The following is a 21,546-nucleotide window of genomic DNA, read 5'->3' on the forward strand; positions in this document are numbered from 1 at the left end:
TTACTATTTTTTATATTACTCCTTAATCGACTGGCAGATACTAGTGAGACAACTGCTTTTAAAAAGCAGATTTATTTGAGTGTGTCAGTTGCATCAGAGGATTAAGGGACATGTCTGTAAACATTACAAATCTCTTCTGTCCTTGTCTCCTCCTGCAATGATGATTGTTAAATTGTATGCTCAGGAAAATTAGTGTTCTTCAGGAACTGATTTCTAGCTTAAGATTTAGGTTTCCAATGATTACATTGTGCCACAAACTTATCAAAACAGTGAGCTTTTGAGATCACCCTTTTTTATTCTGCTGACTGGTTTAACTCAAATCTGGATAACATGAACAAATAGGCTGAGGTACTAAAGCAATCAGATTGTTCTTAGAAACAGATAATGTGTGGCTACTGATGTGCTTATGGGGTAATTCTTATAAACAAATTTTGTTTTTCACACCTTTATCCCCAAACCCACCATCTGGAAACAACGCTAGAACCTAAACAAACAGAAGCCCAACCAAACCATAGATAATGTTTAAATTGGTATATCCTCCCTCTTTGCTTCCATTCTCTCATAATAAACTCAAATATTTTTTTCCACAGCTGTCTGCTTGTCCTTATAGCCATATGTTTATCTGCAGTTTGCTCTAAGCTTTACTTTCAGCTTTAACCTTTGATCATGCACTGTTCTCAGTACCAGTGGGATGGGCACTTTATTGCAGAAGGAGAGAGGGTAAAAAGCTATAAAATAAAATTGATAGTGATATTTGTCCTTGCTAGAAAAGCTAGCTAAATAGGGTGAAAGCAATATTTTTTGTTGTTCAACAAGGTGAAACTAAACATTACTTTTTAACAATAAAAGTTTCAGCAACAGCTATTATGGTAAATTGAGATTAGCTAATAAAAAGCATAGATTTCCCACAGGTAACCTGAAATAAATTCTATTCAGTTGCTGTTTAATATTTTCTAGAACTTCACTTTTTCTTTTCTCAGGTCTGAAGTTTACATGTTTACCTCTATGTAACACCTCTGTCCCTTTTCTCCATTGCTGTATTTTATTTGATATGAGAACTTCATTAAATAATCTTTATAACAATATAAAGATGCAGAAATGTTTCTATTCCAATACTTGAATTCCAAAGGCAATAGAACAGGATATAGTTGGGCATGCATGTTAAGATTTCTTGAGTTTTAACAGGATGTTCTGTCATAGCATCCTGGAACTTTAATTTTGTTTCCTGTGGATCAACAGAAAATATGTAGGCACTTAGAATTAATTCAGTTCTGTAATAATGGGGGGGTTAATGTTATTTCCTGCTCTGAAATTATTCAGTTTTAATGGTTTGTTCAATTTCTGTAAAAGCTGCGAAGACAACAGTGTCAGAAGACAGTCTTTCATCTGATGATGTTATAATAGTTTATGAGTTAACACCTACCCCTGAACAGAGAGCTCTCGCTGACTTTCTCAAGCTCCCTTCAACATTCTTCTGTTACAAGAATAAGCCTGGATATGTGAGTGACGAGGATGATGGTAAGAAGTGCCAAAGTTTACTTTCGTATTACCTTTTTGTGAGGAAAGGGTATAATACACTGCACTATTGCAGCCCAACCTTGAGCTTTGCGTGCAGTTTTGGGTGCCGCAGTGTAAGAAAGACATCAAACTGTTGGAGGGGTGAGACCAAAATGGGGAAAGGCCTTTCACCCACACTCAGGAAAAGTGGCTGAGGTCACTTGGTTTGTTCATCTTGGAGAAGACAAGGCTTGAGGGGTGACCTCATCACAATCCACAACTTTGTCAGGGATGGCAGTAGAGGAGGAAGTGCTGATCTGTCTCTGGTGACCAGTGATGGGACACGAGGAAATGGAATAAAGCTGTCAGGGGAGTGCTGTCGGGCACTGGAACAGGCTCCTCAGGACAGATACAGGACCAAGCCTGTCATAGTTCAAGCAGCATCTGGACAATTTGCTTAGTCATATGACTAGGTTTTAGGCAGTCCTGCAAGGAGTGGAGAGCTGTAGCTGGTGATCCTTATGTGTCCCTTCCAACTTGAGATATTTTGTGAATGCTGTTGGAACCATTAGACACTCAAATACTTTTGTTTGGACCAATGGGAATTAATCCTGTCAACATCCTTATGGCCAAAGATGTACATTCAGGTCTTCAAGACAGAATAGTACAATGGAGGCCCAGGAGTGACTAAAGAGAATTTGTCTTGGTGTATTGTGGGTGTTGATGAGTGTCAACAAGGCAGTTGGTTAGGTAAGACTGAATAATCAGATACTTGGGACTTACTTCAGTAAGTATTTTGAGTCTTTATTAAAAACTAACAAGCTCAGGTTCCCTAAATGCTAGACTAATGGCTTTTCTTCTAAAGCATATTCCAAATACTAAAACTGAACTTCTTTTATGTCAAATCTTATCAAATGCAACTAAATTACTCTTGATTTATTCAGCAACAATTATGTTAAATGGAAGTTCTGAAGCATTGTATTCAACAGAAAATTGGAGAAGACAAGCCTACTTTCACAAATATCTGAGCTTGCAAGTTTTTATGTAAAAGATCTTCAGTCTTCTTTCCCAAATATGCATAGTGGTACTCTTAATAAAATCACTGTCAGAAATGTGTTTTCTGAAAACAAAACCTGTGCCATGTATCTGTAACAGTCTAGACTGAGAAGAAGTATTACAGCACACTCAAGCACATGCGTGGGAAACTAGAAGTGAAAGCTTACCTGTTGTTTTGTGGAACTCTTAAAACATAAGCAAAAATCACATGTGCTTGCTAGGCTTGTGAGTTGAAAGGGCTTAGGAGACTTCTCTGACCTAGAGGGTGCCTGAGAACTTATGCTTGTTTCCTGTGTTTCAGATGAAGACTATGAAACAGCTGTTAAGAAACTTAACGGAAGACTGTATCCCAGTGATCCAGGAGAGAAAAAGAAACAGCAAGATCCTGTAAAAGGTATGTCCTAAGAAATTTTAAGTGTTGTGCTTTATGTACTGAAACATAAACTGAATCTGAAGGACACGTGGGCAGAGATTAATTTTGTTTCCAGAGAAAGGAAACACTGATGCTGGGAGCAGAAAAGCTGCATATCAAAGTACAGCTTTTAAGCTCACTATGTGAAACAGTTAGTTAGCAGTAAACTGGTACCTGAATGAGAAATGTTCATTTCAGGTGATCTCTAAACAAGAACATCAAAGTCTTTTCCTACCTTGCGGTTCTTCTGAATATGAAAAATTCAGCTTGGCATGATACTGTTCAAGACAAAAATTCTCTACATCTTTGAATATTTGCTGCTTCTGCAGATAGTCAATTTAAGCTTATGAGTTAATGTTGCTCAAAAAAAATTAGACTTGATACTAAAAGTACAGGTGTAGAAGACTTGCTTATATTTATGTGAACTTTGACTGTGCCTCAGACTTCAGTGTTGCATAACTGAAAATCTGAGCAGATACTTCTAGAAGTGAAGTTTGGAGATTTTTTTTGAGGATATGTGCTACAAGGGTGTATATATTGAGCCATCTGAAATATGAGGAAATGTTGAAGGAAGCTGTTATTCATGGCAGCTGCAAGATTAAACTCTTCATCATTGCATGGAAATTCCCTGGTAGCAATAGAGAACTACTTATGTTTCCAGTTCTAGTCACCCCAAGTTAAGTTTGTTAGTCTTCACTTCCACTGTTTAAACAGTAATGCTGTTTGGAAAACTCTCAAGGTCTGTCTTCAAGTTACCCTGGCTATCATGAGGTTAATTTACAGTATAGGTGCCAGAAATTAAAATAAATAGCGGCTAAATACTGAAATATTTTCCACTAATTTTTCTCTTTGCAGTAGGCATTGCAGGAAAAAGTGAATTCAGCAGTGAAAGAAAATGTGCTGCTACTTGGGAAAAGAAACCAACTCCTGAGGAGAAAGCTGAAGCAGAAGCTCAGCAGGTTCCTTCTACATCTGTCTGTGGTGTCAGCAGTGATAACAGTCCAGAAGACTTAAAGTCAGAAGCTAAAATTCAAGAAACAAAAGTAAGAACTAAATCCTTACTAAATTTCTTGTTATTAAACTTGTACAATTACTTCATATATGCATGAGACATTACAGTTTTCCCCTTGTGAGAACTAAAATATCCAGTGGGGAAAAACTGTTTGAGTCTTTTGTGGCTGTGCCTGATGCCAACACTGAAACAGAAAGCTTAGAGCTTAAATCCTTTCAAAAGGGAAAGAATGTTCAGGTGTTCTCATAAACTGCTTTGGCTAGTAATATTGCTCCTACTGTATACAGAAGAACTAATTGATTTCAGGAAGTCACAGTATTCTTTTTAAAGTTTACTACTTCCCAGATACCTCGGTCTCCTGTCAAGTTAACCTCCTTGTATGTTAAGCGTAGTGACAAACTTCAGAAAGCTTACAACAACTTTTCTTGGTGTTCTTTTTTATTTTCTCAAACATCTGTGCTTAGTCTCTAGAGAGATGGTTTGTGCCCTAGGCTCTTCTAACTTACTTGCCTATTATGTTATTTTTTTATCAATTGCAGGAGAATGAGGTTGCAAGCTCAAGTGACTTGGTCTGTACCAGTAAGGAAGAAATGCCTCCTCCATCAACCAATGAGGTGACAGTATTTGTCCAGTCAACTACCAGCAGTGAAGAAACAGATTCCACCACAGAAACAGTGCAAGTATTGCAGACTTCATCCCAAGCTGATGACACACCTGTAGACCTGTCAACTAAAAAGAGTGATTCAGACTGTTCGGAGTTAACACAAGGTAAGGTCAGATGTATGTTCTGGGACTTTTTTGTAGTATGATTTTCTGTAGATAAATTAATCTAATTTAGTTGCTGTCTTGGGAACAAGTAGTACCAATGCTGAATTAGAGGCAAAAGTACCAATCTAGTAAAAACGTGTCTAGGGATAAAAATAATTTTATCAAATTTTTGTTGTGTTCAAATTCACTACTACAGAGCAGTGCTAGTGTCTGCTGTGTAATTTATGAGATGTACTTTCATTAGTTCAGTATTAGATACCACATGAATACTTATTAGAGCTCTGTGGATCTGCACAGAAGTACAATACTGAAAATCTGTCTTGAGCCCTTATTTTAAGCTATAATAAACTGTGATTACGACATACTTTACACAAATTGAAATTTATTGGATGATAAAAATACTGTAGACACTTCTCCAGTATATTCTTGTGTGACTACATAAATGCCTTTTCTTTAAGAAAGTAGAGAAGAACTTTTGACTTTCCCCTCTTATTTGATAGAAAACAGAGTCATCTCATTTGGTTTTGGCAATACTGCAGGCCTGTCATTTGCAGATCTGGCTTCCAAAAGCTCTGGAGATTTCGCTTTTGGCTCAAAAGGTGAGTTGAACTAGTCTCTGAGGCAGACCTCAGCTGGACCTCTGCTTCATAAAATAAAACTTTTATGTACCATATTTCTACTGATTTCTAGAAACAACAATTTTTTGCAAGTTTTTATCAGGAAGAAAAAAATGACACAGAGTTTAAAATGTAACTTTCTTAATTGTAGATAAAAACTTCAAATGGGCAAATACAGGAGCAGCTGTGTTTGGAGACACTGCCCGTAAAGCAGATGAAGATGAAGGTGGTAGTGATGATGAGGTGGTGCACAGTGATGATATCCACTTTGAGCCAATTGTGTCTTTACCAGAGGTAAGATGACTTCTGGAATATAAAACAACATTAAGATAAGCATGTCTGCTAACACAACAAGTTTTTTAAAAATGTTTTGCTTAACTTGCTTTCTGTGTGGTGTGCACCTTGTTCTGCATGTGTTACACTGGCTGTGTAGAAACACCTGCTGTTTTAAATCCTAGTACAGCGTAGCACTGGGGAACGGTCTGGTGCCTCAGTTAAAATCTTAAACATTGATTTCTCTATACCTCGACTGTGTCGATCAAGATGCAAATTTGTACACATAACTTAGAAAAACTAAAACATTATGTATAGCACAGCTGAAGAACAGGAAGGGGAACTGGATAATTGCAAGTGCCAATACAATTCAGCTGTGGCTTTGTATCAAGGCTTGTAGATTCAATTCTGTGAAAGCCAGAGCAACTTACAATTTTTACTCTAAGCTAGGCAAGATATTTCTTAGGATCCCTAAGCAAAAAGATACACAGTTAAGTTCACCTGAAGGCTAAGGGAAGTAACTTTGTTACTTGGAAAGTAAATTATTTTTCAAGAAGTAGAACCTTCAACTTTGAAGGTAAACTTACGACTTGTGGAGTGAGGCTTCACATAGTTATGTCTTGATTTGGTGTTTAGCCATAGTGTGCCTAATAACCATTTCTGACTCTTTTGATGCTAGTCATAATGTCTGGCCTTTCTATGAATAATATAATTCAACTATAGATTAGTAAAATTATTAAGTGAGGCAAATAGAGCATAAATAAACAGCATGCAGCATTCTTTAATTTGAACAGTTAATCTGATTTATTTTGTAACATGCTTTCAACCACCTTCTTCAAAATTCAGTATGCTTTTGCTCATCTGTGTGTCATAGTACGACTTCTGTAATGTTTTTCGTCACATATTTCTCCAGTTCTCTCAAGTGTTCCTTATCTTTGGAAGATGTGCTAACTAAAGGAGGTTAGAGGCCATAATAGGCATACATAAAGGGAGATATATGTCAGGCCTGTTTGTTGGACTTGGTGTTTATTCTGTTCAAATGCAAATATCAAGTTCTTAAACAATGTTTAAGAACTCCTGCAATTGTAATAGTAGCGTGTCTTCCTTTCTCAGTATGCACATCATGCAGCAAACCTGAAACTTTCCTGGGAAACTTGCCAAAACCATATGCAGCATGGTGAAGGAGTATTGCAGTGCTATAATTAATCTCAAACAGTGGAATTTGTTGGGCTTTTAAATTCTGAAAAGGCTAAATGTCACACTCACTTCAGTGTGATGAATGTTGTGTTGGAGAAGGGAACAAATTGAATAATTTTCCACTCTAATGTGTCAGAATCATCATAACTGTATGTAATAACTATTTAATATCTCTCTAGGAAATCACAGGTACTCATTCTACTGTGTTGGTTTTCTAGGTGGAGGTAAAATCTGGAGAAGAAGATGAAGAGATTCTCTTCAAAGAGAGGGCAAAACTCTACAGATGGGACAGGGATGCTACTCAGTGGAAGGAGCGTGGTGTTGGAGAGATCAAGATCCTCTTCCATACACAGAAGAAATACTATAGAGTCCTAATGAGAAGAGACCAAGTACTTAAGGTCTGTGCAAACCATGTCATCACCAAAGAAATGAACTTAGTGCCCTCTGATACATCAAACAATGCTTTAATTTGGACAGCCACAGATTATGCTGGTGAGTCTTTCAGGTGGTTTTCGGTTTTTTTTCCTAAGTGGTCTGTAGTTTCTGTGGCTTTGTTTTTTCCTGGAAATTATTATAAGATGAAACTAAAGAAACCTTCTTTCTGGATTTATTTTCAGATGGAGAAGTAAAAGTTGAGCAACTTGCAGTCCGATTTAAAAGCCAAGAAATGGCTAATTCTTTCAAGAGGAGGTTTGAAGAATGCCAGCTAAGCTTGTCAGAACTACAGAAGGGGCACCTATCTCTGGCAGCAGGACTGTCAAAGGACACCAACCCTGTTGTGTATTTTGAAGTTTCTGCTGATAATGAACCTTTAGGACACATAACCATGGAGCTATTTTCAAATATTGTCCCAAGAACTGCTGAAAATTTCAGAGCCCTGTGCACAGGAGAGAAAGGATTTGGATTCAAGAACTCCCACTTTCACAGAATAGTCACCGACTTCGTGTGTCAGGTAAGCATAACAGGAAGACTCTTCTTTGAGAGAATGAGAATGCATCTTGACTAAAGATGGCGCTTCAAAAAATCACTTTTACAGGACAGCACATACTTGTTGGCAGCATGGATCTACTGTGCAGGATACTCTTATCTGCCCTTTCCCTACAAGGAGATGAGAAATGGTACAAGCAGCACATGCTTCCCTAAGCCAGATGCTTACCTGTGTCTGCCAGCTCCTCATGATTCAGTGTTACCTAGCAGTGTCATATTAGTGTGGAAATAAAAAGTGGAGGTAAAGAAATCCTCTTAGAAAGGGCAAGGGGCCTGTTGCTGAACAGGAACACCAAGGAAAGTAGGTGTTCCCAAAAACTACCATTCATTTTTCTCTCTGTACAGAGAGGAGCTCCTGTATGCTCACCTGCTATGAACACTTACTTTCCAGGATTCTCTTACAGTTTAAGGTACACTTTGTATTTCAGGTAATGTGTACTTGAAAACTGATATTCCCAGTATTTAGATGTTCAGGTTTCCATCTAAAAGAAGTCTTCTAGATCTGATTGTCATGCAGTGGCCTGTTCCTTAAAATACTCAAATTTTGCACCAAGAGTATCAGCCTGCAGTGCATCTGAACCCCCATGTAGACAGTGTTGGTTTTAAACCTTGGTGTGCGTTCAGTAGCACTAGCAAGTTCTTCATAAATGCTGAAGGCTTAGGATATAGATCATAGTTCAGATAGACCTTTCCTTTCCTAGAATTCTCATCAAGAATTCATTGAGTTTTAGTGGCTTGTAATGTGCAGAATGAACCAACTTCCATATACACTATGCTAATGTTCTGGATGTCACTACATCACTGAAGCTGAGGTATGTAGACAGCCTTCTATAAACTCAAAATGAATGGCTTGTAACCAGAATAAAAATGTTACCCTGTCTCTTGATTAGGTATGACCTGTGCCTGAAGTATGCACTTTGGGTGCCAAGTTTTTGCTAAAGAGCCATTTCTGATAAGGAAAGCAGCATTAGGTCTTTTAGGGTTTAGGCTTGTTTCAAGGTATTCCACATCTGACTGGGAGCAGACTTTCTTTTAAAATGGTTATCTGCACCACATATGTGTGACAAAGTGAGCTTTTACCACATGAAATTAGTATATTCTAAGTTTGGTCTGTTTTGCCTAAACTTTCTTCAGGTACAGTGAGAAGTTTTTCAATTAGAACTAAGGCTTTCCTTCAAAGATAAGATAGCATACATTATCACTTCTGTGTGTGTAGTCAAATAATAGGGAGCCTGAAACTCACTGCCTTCCAGAAAAACAAAAAGGAAATAGAATTGTTGGTTTGTGTTTTGGGACTTGTCAGTTAATGCTATGCCCCCTTTTGTTTTGTTTGTTGTTTTTTTTTTTTAAGGGAGGAGATATAACTAACCATGATGGAACAGGTGGACAGTCAATTTATGGAACAGCATTTGAAGATGAGAATTTTGAAGTGAAACACACTGGTCCTGGATTGTTGTCAATGGCAAATAAGGGCAGGGATACAAATAATTCTCAGTTCTTCATAACACTTAAAAAAGCAGAACACTTGGACTTCAAGCATGTTGTATTTGGGTTTGTGAAAGATGGAATGGATGTCGTGAAAAAGATGGAATCCTTCGGTTCTCCTAAAGGGCTAGTAAATGCAAGAATTGTCATTACAGACTGTGGGCAAATATAGAATTATTTCTTTGAGTAAACAAATGTTTTAGCGGTATAAATCAGTATTTAGATGTTATTGACTAATTATTTCAACTTCTTAAAATGGACACTTCTGATGTATAAATGTAAAATTACAGGTTATAGTTGGATTTTTTTATGTGTTCTAATTGAGTTTTTTGCATGTTAAATAAAGTTCAGGCACTGGCATATTTCAGGTGTATTTGTGTTATCCTGACATATTTGTATTAAGTGTCAAATTTTAAAAATAAAATCCTAGTCTTGTTAAAATAAATGTCTTCACTTTGGTTTGTTAAAAAAAAAAAACTTGCATAATTTGGCTTCCTGCTCTCATGAAGGTCTTTTGAATGTGGAGATTGTAGATGCAAATTGCTGGACAGTGCACTGAAGTCCTTTGAAAGCTAATGGACATTCCAATGTGCAGAATGCAAGCTGAGGGAGGTAGATGCTTGTTCATGCTCTCTGGAGTCTCTCAATATCACCTCAGTAGGTGATAGATATCACCTCAGTAGATTTAAGAGAGCATAGTTATTAAATGTATTGATCAATGTTTTGCTAGAGAAGTACACCAACTCTTTTTTTTGTACTTGAATGTTTCTAAAAGACTTGGTTTAACAAAAAACATCTACTAAACATTGGGATTTTACCTGAAATGGTGTAGTATAACCCACTGCTACTGCTCTGATGCTGCTCTCCTGGCTCTGCTCAGTGTTTATTTGCTGTTTTAAACTTCTCAGACCTCACTGCAGGCTCTAAGTACCAGTATCTTGAAAAATTTTGCCTCTCAATAGTGAGTATGCATGGATAAATGCGGGGTTTATTTAAACTGATACTCTACAGTTCAGTGCTGGCATTATCAAGGTTTTTTTTTCCCAAGGTAACTAAGTTGTTATGATCTGTAAATTGGAAATACATGACTTGTATATTCAGCTTTAAGTTTATTTGGATTTGTATTTATTTATTTTTAAAGGATAGTAGTAGTACTACTTCTTGGATGACTCTATCACTGTCAACAACTACGTGAAGGGAGGTTGTAGCCAGGTGGGGGTTGGAGTCGGCCTCTTCTTTCAGGCAACAGGTGACAGTATGAGAGGACATCGTCTTAAGATGCACCAGGGGAGGCTTAGGTTGGACATTAATTCTACACAGAAAGGGTGATTAAACATTGGAATGGGCTGCCCAGGGAGGTGATGGAGTCATCCTTCCTTAAGCGTTTAAGGAAAGACTGGATGTGTCACTTAGTGCCATGGTCGAGTTGATGTGGTGGTGTTCGGTCAGATGTTCGACTCGACGATCAGAGGTCTTTTCCAGCCTCTAGTGACTGATTCCCTAAAGGTCCCACAAAACCAATAGACTGTAAGGAACCACCACTGGTGTGCCCGTCCCCCGCAGCCGCGTGAGGGACCGGACCTGCCCCGCCCCTCCCGCCCGCCCGGGGCCCGTTCTGCCCCTCGTCCCCAGCTCGGGCGGCGGGCGCGTCTGCGCGTGCGCGGGCGGCGGCGGTTCGTTCGAGCGCGGCGGTGCCGCCATGGCGGGAGGGGGAACCGTGCCCGGCCTCAGCCGCGGCCGCTCCGCCCGGCGCCTGCAGCCGCGGTACCCGCGGGGGCCCGCGGGGGTGAGACGGCGGGGCCGGGGGTGGGCGGCCTGGGGGGAGGGAGAGGAGGAAATCCGTTTCTCCTCGCCGCGTCCCCGAGGGGCTTGGAGGAGGGGACTGTAGCGGGGGTCTCTGTTCCCTCCCTAGGGTTCATTGTGAACACCGCGGTGTTGCATATCCCTGCACTGAGAGACAAAAGTGGGGTTTAAACAGACTTGGGGAGGTTATGTGTTCTTTCTAGTCCTACCCCCGTGCTCTAACTGCCTTACAGTGGAAGTGCGGAAGAGTCATCCTTACCTGATCTGGAAATTTCCCTGAAAATTGCAATTCCAAATTTTATGCATTACCAAGACGCTTATTTTTTGCCTAAAACCTTCTGGTGCCTTCCACTTGAGCGAGATCATATGTGAATGGTCTTAGAAGTAGTCTGCTAAGCATGTATGAAATATATGTAATAGGATAAGTAATTTCTCTCTTATCCTCTTTAGCCACAGCAATTGGCAGCCTTCCTTAGAATGCGTTAGGAGTGTTTGTGATCTTTTTTTTGTGAAGCCTAGTGATCAGCTCTGTTGTCAGAGAGCAGGAAAGTGTTCCATACCTAGTCAATCGGAGGAGAATCAAACCCGTAGCTCATAAGAGACTGCTGCGCTGACCAGGCAGCAAATTATGATGGGTATCGTTCCCTTGCCAAAGTACAGCAACGTTATTTTACACCAGAGAATGCGAGGTTCTTTGCACTGATACGAATGAGGGAACTGGACTGTGGTTCCTCTGTTTCCTTGTGCTCACATAAACATTTATGGCTTTGCACAGTGGATTGGGAAACTGATCTGCTTAAAAATCCGGCAGCAAAGACCCCTCCCCCCTGCTAGTGTTTCAAAAGCCTATGATAATTCCTAGAAGAAATACTTGCTAGCCAGGAACCTTTGTTTTGCCTGAATTCTGTTTGTCTTTCACTGAAACAAATTCAAACTCATGCTGCAAAGGAAGTCATATGTTGGGAAATATCCATGAGCAACCACAGATTGAGAGAGATTGGAAGCTGGGTTTGAGCTAGACACATAGTTGTGCTGGGATATCAGGTTGGTCCTGGGAATCGTCGAATGAATACAAAACCCAGCCTTTCTTTTCTGAGGAAGTGTGACTTGCCATTTTAGGATCAGGAACTGTCCCAAATGTGATGTGAAGATTTGAGTTCTTCCGCAGCTAAAATCAGGCTGTATGCCATTAGTTTCTGCAGAAGGATTTACAACATGACTAGCATTTGATGGTGCTCTAGATTCTGTGTTTTTCTTGGGGAATATTCTGCTTGAATTACAGAACTGTGCTTCAAGGGAAAATAATTTTGAAAACTTATGTTTAAAAGACTGTCACTGAGACTTTAAAGTGTAATGCTTGCAAGGAAGAAAATGTTGCATTTGTTTGTGTGTTATTTCATTAGAAAGTGGGCATTTAAGTACAAGAAATTACAGCAGTTGATCACTTGATTTAGAACACAGCAGAGAGATGCAGTGAAACAACTAAGATTATGAGAACTACCTTGAGTCTGATATTTTCAATATCTTCTAATGTACATTTAACTGATTTTGCTTGTAGCATAAAACTTCTGTCATTCACTTTCTTAGTAAGGAGTCTTTCTGCTGTGCCTTTTGCAACCGGTCATGCCTCTCTCGTATTGGCCTTTTTAGCCACCAACGCGCTTGCAAGAAACGTGGGTAGAGCCCTTCCCAAATCTTCCTTCGCGAAGCCTAGCCATGTAGTTACAAGATAGTAAGAAAAAGTAGAGCAGGAAACTTTGGCATAAAAAGCCTGGGTATGAAGGTAGATGGCACTGTTTCTGTGATTACCTAGTTCTACTTTCATGCCTTTATTTTATGTTACCAGCTTCATTGTGCTTCATATGCTCAAATTTTAGGCTCAAATATTCTAACATATAACACTATGAATATTTCATTATTAGACTGTAGGGAATATTTGTCTCTTTGCATTAGTATGAGGGCCACATTTATATATTGAAGTAAACCCCATTTTCTTTTCAAAGCTAATGGTTTGTAGTAAGAATTCTGTCACAAGGAGTTGTAACTGTTAAACAACTAAGTTGTAACATACATTTTCCCTGAAAATTCTTACTAGATTATAGTGGTTTTGTGTTTTCTTGTAGGATTGCCTCTTGGGAGCACTGCATGCCAAATGTAGAAGTGGAAGCTCCTTAATATACAAAGGTAATATCAAGCAATGGTACTTTGATCTTTTTCAGGGAAAATATATACTAGAGCTGTATGGTTCCTAAACTTATTAAAGTATTTCACATTTTAAATAGGTAGGTATTCTTGATCAGGGGGTTGTGATACTTGGGAGCCGGCCTGGGAATGTTAACATTGGAGTAAAGAACACAAAGGATACTTTAGAACAACCTGTTTGTGCTTAAGGCCTGCTTGACGTAGTTGGTAGTAGTCCACCTCATAATGCATATATTTAGCTTTAATTTAAAGATACATAAATGTTTAATATTTAGAATGTATTTGGGCTTCTTGAGCAACACATTGCTGGTGCATGTGGACAGCAGACTAAAACAATTTATTTTTCAGACTTTGGTTACAGAAAAACTAGTATATGCAGGCAAGCTCTAAAACTTCAGAAAGACAAATCTGGTGTGAATGCTAAATAATTCTTACTGTAGTTTAAGCTTTTATAATTCTTAATTTGTCAGGCTGCATCAGTAGTGGTTTTGGTTCTTAAACTTACATGATTACATGGCAAGCACTCCTAATAAGCTCTTGTTGATTTCTTAATGTCAACTTCTCAAATGCAAAATAAAATTATAAAAATTTTATGTATTGCAGGTGACATGGACAGCTCACTGGAAAACACAGCTATTTCTCTGTCAAGTTGTTCTTTAGAGTCAGAATTTACTGCAACTGGAAGAGAGAACAGCATCAGATCTAGTGATTTCCTAAAAAGTTTTAAAGACCGAGATTGGTAGTAGATATTTTCAGTTCCTCTCATCATCCAGATAAACCATGAGTAAACAATACATTTGGACTGTGCAAAAGTTGTTTTAAGGTTCTTGTATTTTTGCGTAAAGAATTGTTTGTGACCAACTTATGAGATAATGTGGATGTTGATTTTGATGAGCAGTACTGTCTCACTTTCTAGTCTGATTTGTGCGTGTTGAAATTGCTAATGGGATACAGGGATGATAAAAACGGAACCAAGTGATAAAAAATTAACTAGGAGGAAAGCAAATAGCCCAGACTGATAAGCAAATTTATGGTTTCTTTAGAGATAATTTGATTCCAGAAGCCAAAAAATTACTTCTCAGAGCTTTTTTACACCAAATATGAAAAATATAGTATAAAAAGGGGGCAAGTCTTTTTAATTTTCCAGAAATTTGGTTGTTTGTGATGAGGAAAGAATGTTGTTTTTACCTGTCGTACACATGTGCTTACGACATGAAAATCGTAGTTATTGCTACTACTTTTAAGTCAGCAACACTTCTAATTGCTGTGGTTAGAGTCTTGTGAGTAATGCCTTCCATCCAAGTGATTTAACTCTGCTATTTGTTATTAGTCAAATATCAAAGTCGTACACTGAGCAATGTTTGCCTTTTTATACAGCCTTCTCTCAGTGCTCAGTTATGTAGCACCTTAGAGAGGAACTGAGTAATTTAAAATTACTGCTTTTTTGTATTTTTAGTTTTGATGATGAGCAAGATTCTTTTTGTGATTCAAATGGTCTAGAAATAGAAGAAAAGTCCATTATTTGCTCTGAAACTGATGCAATTCAAAATACAGCTATATACATGGAAACAGGTAATAAATATTTCATTTTACATATTCTTGCAACTCTGTGTGAAGTATAACGTAATTTTAAAAACTTTCTAGTAAATGTATTTCTATTCAATTCAGAAATACAACAATCAACTAACATGTATTTCAGGTGGGGGGATTTAACCTTTCACGTAAATACGAGTAACTCCTTTAGACTTATTTTAGGAGGTCCAGATGCACTTGAAGCAATACTAACATAAATTTTTTAAAAAAGAGATCAACCTTTTATGAAACTGGTTGCCAACTGATGTTATAATATAAATGAAGAAACAAGTTGGGTTTTGGATTTTTGTTTGTGTGTTTGTTTTGCTTTATTTTGTTTTAAGTAGCTAACTACGTTAACAAATACTACAACTCTGTTAGTAAGATGTTTTTTGTCGGTCTAAGGATGGAAAAACTAGCAATGGGTAGTGTTGCCTTTTGTTCAGCTAACCCAGGAAATTCTAGCTACAATGTTGTAGCAGGGACCAAGTGGCATTCATTCACTGAAAATATTTGAAAATGCAAGTAGAGGAGTTTGTGAATCAGTGTAGCCCTCTCTTGTGGAGAGTTTTAGGTTTAGAAGAGCATTGATGTGTTCTTTTGAAAGCGTATGTGAAAGAGTGGAGACAGACAGACAACCAACTCCAAAGTGGCTAAAAGGAATCTCAGAAGCCAGGCAGAACAGATCATTGGAGCTGTCAATGGAGACACTTTAATAGGTAAAGCAAAAACCACGCAGTGCAATGAAGAACAAGGAATTCGTCCACCACTTCCCATGGGCAAGCAGGTGTTCAGCCACCTGCAGGAAAGCCAGGCTCCACCACATGTAATGGTGACTTGGGAAGACAAACACCGCCACACTGAATGTCCCTGCCTTCCTCCTTCTTTCCCTAGCTTTATGTGCTGAGCATGACACTGTATGGTGTTGGGGTCAGCTGTCCTTTCTTTGTCCCAACTCCTTGTGCACCCTTAGCCCCCTCGCTGGTGGGGTGTGATGGGGTGAGAGGCAGAAAAGGCCTTGATGCTGTGCAAGCCCTGCTCAGCAATAGCTAAAACATCCCTGAGTTATCAACACTGTTTCCAGCACAAATCCAAACCATAGCTCCACACTGACTGCTATGAAGAAAATTGCCTCTATCCCAGCCAAAAACCAGCAAAGTACCAAGTTAGTATTTCCGATACTGTTATCTAGGTAATCTTATCCTGATGTGGTACTTAAGTGCAGCTGACCTTGCAAGATGTCTCTCCCCAAAAAGATCCCAATGCTTCCCTTCAGTTATCTGTGAACTTTGTCCATTTGACTATTTGTGAAATCCAACCATTCCTCACTGTGCCCTCTGCATCTTTCATCAGCTCCTTACACTGTAATCTGTCACGTCGAACAGTTTCTCGTGTGGTGTCCAGTAGTTTCTTAAGTCTTCTGCTGTTAACTTAGGTGTCAGCCTAAGGTCTAGTGAGCAGGAAATCACTTGCCTGAAGCCCTTACAAAAATAATAGGAGATTTTGGTGACACAATGACTCGATCTGTGCATAGATTCTATACAGATATCTCTGGGATTTCTGCATTGCAGTGGAGGGCATAGTTTTACTTATAAAACTCCATTGATTCCTGATCAGTTCAGACAAATTGTGGAACACTGCTTTGAGCAATTCTCCATAATTCTTTAGATTACTTTCACATTTTGATACATCTTGCTTTATACTTGTTACTCTGAATTCCTAAAATACATTTTCGATGGTTTTATACAACAGTCATATAATTATTTAGCTAGGACTAAGTTTTTAATGTAAAATGTTTTTGTTCCTGTCCACAGGCCATACCTTACCATCTCATTTGGCTGCAAATACAGAAGAAAATAGTGACCAAAATATTGGCAGTAGCTTATTAAAGAAAATTGTGAGGGATACTGATGCTCAGGCATGCAATAGCCAAGGCTTAATACCACCTCACATCAGTCAAATTTATGATGAATTATTTGTCATACATCAGAAACTCCAGGTAGGAACTGGAATCGCCTTAAAATTTTTGTTGAATAATATTATGAAGATTCTTACTTTTGATAAAGAAATCAGAAATTATGTACATAGTAAAACTTGCCTATGTATTAAAGCTATTACTTAGTCCTATTACTTTATACTAATCACAATTAATTATATACTAAACCTCTGTCTTCCTATGCCTCTTTTCCTGAATTAATTCACTGATTTGGTAATGGTGCTTTGACTTGGATTGTGGGTAGGTCATGTAGGTGGGTACATTCAGCTTGAGGGAGTTTGAACACAGTGCTTCTACTGTCTTGTAGCACACTATGGACATGGAGGGAATCACCCACAACTGTTGCTTCTCTTGAGAGCATCTAAAACTGTTCTTCTGACTCTACGCATTCCAGAGCACTTGCCTTCATGGCCTCCTGCAAAACCCTTCAATTCATCCCACTAGTCCATCTCCAGCAGGCCTAGGCTACTGACAGAAGAACCTCCTATGTGGTTTTACTCTGTAAGAGTTCCTAAGCTTCTGGTAGATTCCCTGATGTGACTGTCTTTTGCACCATATGAGACAAAAATAATTTTGTATCTCTTTATGCCTCACCACTTTTTCAGGGATGCTTCCCACTACTTGAAGAAACAATAAATCTAGTGTTCAGCATAGACAGTCACATCAGACTCTCTTCTGTCTTACAGTTAATACTATTATCCAAACATTTTGGAAGCAAAAGCCAAAGTTTAATTGTCTAGATTTATACTTGAGCAACAATATAGAGCTGAATTTTGTATTTTGAGAGGCCGAGCCATCCTAGTGCACTTCAGTCATTTGGGTTAACGTGAGGAAACTGAACATAGATGGCCATCAGGATGCTTTGTATTAGTAAGCTCTTACGTAACACTATGATTTCACAAAAATCTAAGCATATCTCTGGGCCAAAAATTCAAATGCAGTATAATTTGTGACAAATTCTTGGGTTTTTAAAGTAGTTTCAACATTTTTTTTCTTGATACAGAGAGAAAGTTCAGCACAGCAGGAGTATGCTCTGCAACTCCAGAAACAAGAATGTTGTCTAACAGAACGAGAAGCATTGCTTTTCAAACATGAAGCAGCTTTGGCTAAAATAAGAGGTGTTGAAAAAGAAGTTTACACAAAATTTGGAGCTATAAAAGAGGTAAAAAAATATATTTGATGATAGATACTGCTCTACATACCATATAATTTGTTTGTAGTTGTTCTTAAGCCATCACATGTTTGCTGCTTATTTCTTAAAGTGCTTAAAGGAAAGATTTATATAGAAAGTACTGAACAATATTATTAGGATTTTTGGATGACTCCTGTTTCAAAATGGTGCATTTAGTTGTCTGAGGTATTAGTACATTTTACTGTTACAACTTAGAAAAAAGAGGTCACTTATTTCTAAAGTAGTGACAGCTATATGACCAGTATTAGAGAAAAAATTTTGGTCTATCTGTAATTGTATGTACATTAAATGAGTATTTTTGCATTAGCTGTAGTTGAAGTGGATTTCCTTGCGAAGGCTTTAAGACACATTGAGACCTTATGACATAACACCTATTGCAGAGGGCTCAAAAAGTTCAGAGGAAGATCAACCTAACTTTGGGGGTGTGGAAAGAAATGAAATGGTATGATTTTGCTGTAAGAAGAGGTACTTATTAATAACACTGTTCTTGAGAGTGTTTGCTATTGAATTTAAGTCTTGTGAAAAGTTTTAGTTATTATCCAGGAGGTCTCCAAGAGAAATCCTTAAACATGTACTTTGTGTCAAAACCAGAAGCTGAGAAATTAAATTTCTTTGAAGTGTGCAAGTAAACCTTTCCCACAAGCTGTTGAGGGAGGATAGACTGCATGTTAAAAAGGAGGAAAGGGTGCCAGAGGGTAGATCTGAAAAAAGTATACTGTTCACAAGACCTGAGTGTACAGTATTGCATTTGAATAGAAATATCAGCAACAGAAACAGAGGATGATAAGTGGGTGTGTGGGCTAAACACGCAGAATGAATTGAGGGTGAATGTGCCAGTCTTCAGCTACAAAAGAGGCTGAAAAACTAGATGTAACAAAAGCAGTTAAGCATATGAACAGGGAGATTGGCAAGACTGTGGTGTTCCTAGTATTGGATAACTTAAGAACAGGGGAGACAAGCATCTGGCAGGAGTGAAATGGTATAGCTGGTTAAAATACAGATGACACCACCTGATTTGATTATGGAAGTGGGTGGGTTAGGCATCCTGGCATCACCTGCAACCCTATGGCTTAACAACTGAATTGGTTATGAACTTCAAGTAAAGCTGTTAACTGTGTATGTAGAAAACAGAAGTGAAACATTCCGTAAGATTCCATAAGATAGGGTGCACTCAATTATGTGTTGGCAGCATCTGTATGTTTATTGGTATGGAAAGGGGATCTGTCATTTCATACAGATGAGAGGACAAAAGGAAACAACCTTAAATTGCACCAGGGAAGGTTTACATTGGATATTAGGAATAATTTCTTCACCTAGGGGATTTTCAAGCATTGGAACAGGCTGCCCAGAGAAGTGATGGAGTCACCATCTCTGGAGGTATGAAAAGACATGTAGATGTGGCACTTAGGGACATGGTTTAGTGGTGGACTTGGCAGTGTTAGGTTAATGGTTGGACTCACTCTTCCAACCTAAATGAATTCTATGATTCTGTGTCTTCTTAGGCAAATATGTGTAGGTGCTTTAGACAAGAATGTCTTGCCCAGAGCTGTTCTGACTGAAGAAGAGCAACATTTGAAGAAAAGAGGAACTGTAGATGGTTCTCTGTGCAGCTGGAATGGAAATTACTGAGTTTCCAAGCAGAAATGCAGAGGTGGATCTGTTCAGGACTTACATCCTTTAAATTTCTGCAGTCCTTTATTTTTGTCATTTGCACATGTAGGGAGAGAGGATATGACTGGAAATGGAAAAGTAGAGATCAAGTAGGTGAATGAAGAATAGTGAATTCATGGAAGGAGAGAAATGAAAGATAGTACATATATATAGCTGGAATATTTTCAGTAAAATAAAACCTTGCTGTTTTATCAAATCTGAGGTACTTAAAGAGATGCACTGGTGTCCAGAGAAGATTAAATCTAAAACAAGTTTCAGGGGAAAGAGAAAAATGGCAGTAGATATGGAGGTTGTAGTTAACAATTCATATGCTTATGTTGTAAACCCGAATGTTAGTCTGCAAGGCATACGATTAGTTTCTTGCTCTGCATGATTGAGAGTGAGCAAAGCCAAAAAAGTAGTTGAAACCTCAAAACACAATCACAATTTTTTGTAATTGAGTGAGCTGTAAATAAAAGCTTTTTCATTGATTTTAGTTCACAAACATTTCCCACATCTGAATTGTCTGAGAAATATACATATATATGTAGTCTGGTTTTGGTAGAATCTGGAAAGAATAGGAGCTATAGTCTGTGCATGTTGCTCTCTGTTTCTATGTAGATCCTTCATAACACTCAGTACAGTACTTGTTTTTCTCACTATTTGGCCATGCGAAATGACAAACTTGGTATTTGAAAGTCTGTCCTATTATTTTAACACTAAAATGGAGCTTAGTGTTTTTAGAATAGTCTCTTTTAAATCATGTTTTTTAAATTTGATACTTCTCTAGCGACATGAGGCAGAAGTTAAACAGCTGACAGAAGCCTTGAGAGAAATAACTAAAGAAAATAGGAGGCTGAAGTCATCATTTGACACCTTGAAGGAAATGAATGACTCTTTGAGGAAACAGGTAAAATTAATTATTTCCTGCTATAGAAAATTTTACAAGTTATAGTAAATAATTGTAAATCTTTGAGCAGCTTTAGTTTGCAAAATTGCTGATTTTTTTGTTTCTATAAGACAAGAATTGTACGAGTGACTGAAAGTACTTCCTGCATGTTTTTCTAGTACTTGAAATTTAGCCTTTCTGATCTTTTACAGTATAAAAATATTGGACTTATTCCTCTGACCCACTAGGAACAGCTAATTGTAAGAAAGGGCAAATCCATGTCTTCTGAAGCAGATTGAGGGTGGATGGAGAGAAAGTATTTTATGACTTAATAGAATCCACCCTGTGCTAATTGGCTGTGCTGATTCTATTAAAAAAAAAGAGAGTGTGTATTTCTAACTCCATGTTTGCTCAATATTTTTAGTTATTTTTGCAAATAAAGGCAGTATTTTCTCAGTTTTTATATTGAGATAGTGTTTCATAGTAATACACAGAGTAGGAATTTGTTTCACTTGACTGTCAAGTCTGACCTAAAATGCTGACATGCAAATTGCTATCTAAACTGTTTGATCATTGTTTATTCATTGAATTAATACCTGTTCTGATAGATTGAAGGACAGTAAAAATCTACAGCAGTGTCTTATTCTTTCCTTTAGAGAAGGTCAGACCTAACTCCTAGAACGTTGATGGTTCTGGTGCAACACATCTGTCTCGTTATTTCCTCTCACTGCTAAATCTTTGCATTTCTGTGCAAAGCGAGGGCTTCTGTGATAATTATGCTGTTCATTGTTGTATTCATAGGGCATGTTTCTTATATTTAAACGGTGTTTACACATTCCCTTGTCTTTTCTCACCGAGCAAACTGTTTTTGTAGTATGTTAGTAACTGGCTCATTCTGCAGAGAAAAAAAACTTTCACCATCCCCATTAACAAGACAA

At 38.1% G+C, this 21,546-nt stretch overlaps 2 protein-coding genes across 8 annotated transcripts in view; both read left to right on the plus strand.

The window, feature by feature from the left end:
• Positions 1-9,749, plus strand: part of LOC113963654 (E3 SUMO-protein ligase RanBP2-like) — a 32,946-nt gene extending 23,197 nt beyond the window's left edge. For 3 of the 5 annotated variants that reach the window (XM_027675005.1, XM_027675007.1, XM_027675008.1), the window contains 9 exons: positions 1,351-1,518; positions 2,855-2,947; positions 3,821-4,008; positions 4,517-4,745; positions 5,246-5,344; positions 5,514-5,656; positions 7,051-7,324; positions 7,450-7,784; positions 9,171-9,749. In XM_027675005.1, the coding sequence (XP_027530806.1) occupies positions 1,351-1,518; positions 2,855-2,947; positions 3,821-4,008; positions 4,517-4,745; positions 5,246-5,344; positions 5,514-5,656; positions 7,051-7,324; positions 7,450-7,784; positions 9,171-9,476 (1,835 nt within the window). In that variant the 3' untranslated portion in view covers positions 9,477-9,749. Of the gene's footprint in view, positions 1-1,350; positions 1,519-2,854; positions 2,948-3,820; positions 4,009-4,516; positions 4,758-5,245; positions 5,345-5,513; positions 5,657-7,050; positions 7,325-7,449; positions 7,785-9,170 lie in introns of those variants that run through there. The other 2 variants (XM_027675006.1, XM_027675010.1) reach the window with 2 other exon arrangements.
• A 1,256-nt stretch (positions 9,750-11,005) lies between these two features.
• Positions 11,006-21,546, plus strand: part of CCDC138 (coiled-coil domain containing 138) — a 37,398-nt gene continuing 26,857 nt past the window's right edge. The window contains exons 1-7 of one of the 3 annotated variants that reach the window (XM_027675012.1): positions 11,006-11,068; positions 13,231-13,291; positions 13,913-14,051; positions 14,766-14,881; positions 16,696-16,880; positions 17,881-18,039; positions 20,510-20,629. In XM_027675012.1, coding sequence (XP_027530813.1) covers positions 13,918-14,051; positions 14,766-14,881; positions 16,696-16,880; positions 17,881-18,039; positions 20,510-20,629 — 714 coding nt within the window. In that variant the 5' untranslated portion in view covers positions 11,006-11,068; positions 13,231-13,291; positions 13,913-13,917. Of the gene's footprint in view, positions 11,091-13,230; positions 13,292-13,912; positions 14,052-14,765; positions 14,882-16,695; positions 16,881-17,880; positions 18,040-20,509; positions 20,630-21,546 lie in introns of those variants that run through there. The other 2 variants (XM_027675011.1, XM_027675013.1) reach the window with 2 other exon arrangements.

The sequence above is a fragment of the Neopelma chrysocephalum genome, unplaced genomic scaffold, assembly GCF_003984885.1.
Source record: "Neopelma chrysocephalum unplaced genomic scaffold, ASM398488v2 Primary Assembly neopelma1_25, whole genome shotgun sequence".
Lineage (NCBI taxonomy): Eukaryota > Metazoa > Chordata > Aves > Passeriformes > Pipridae > Neopelma > Neopelma chrysocephalum.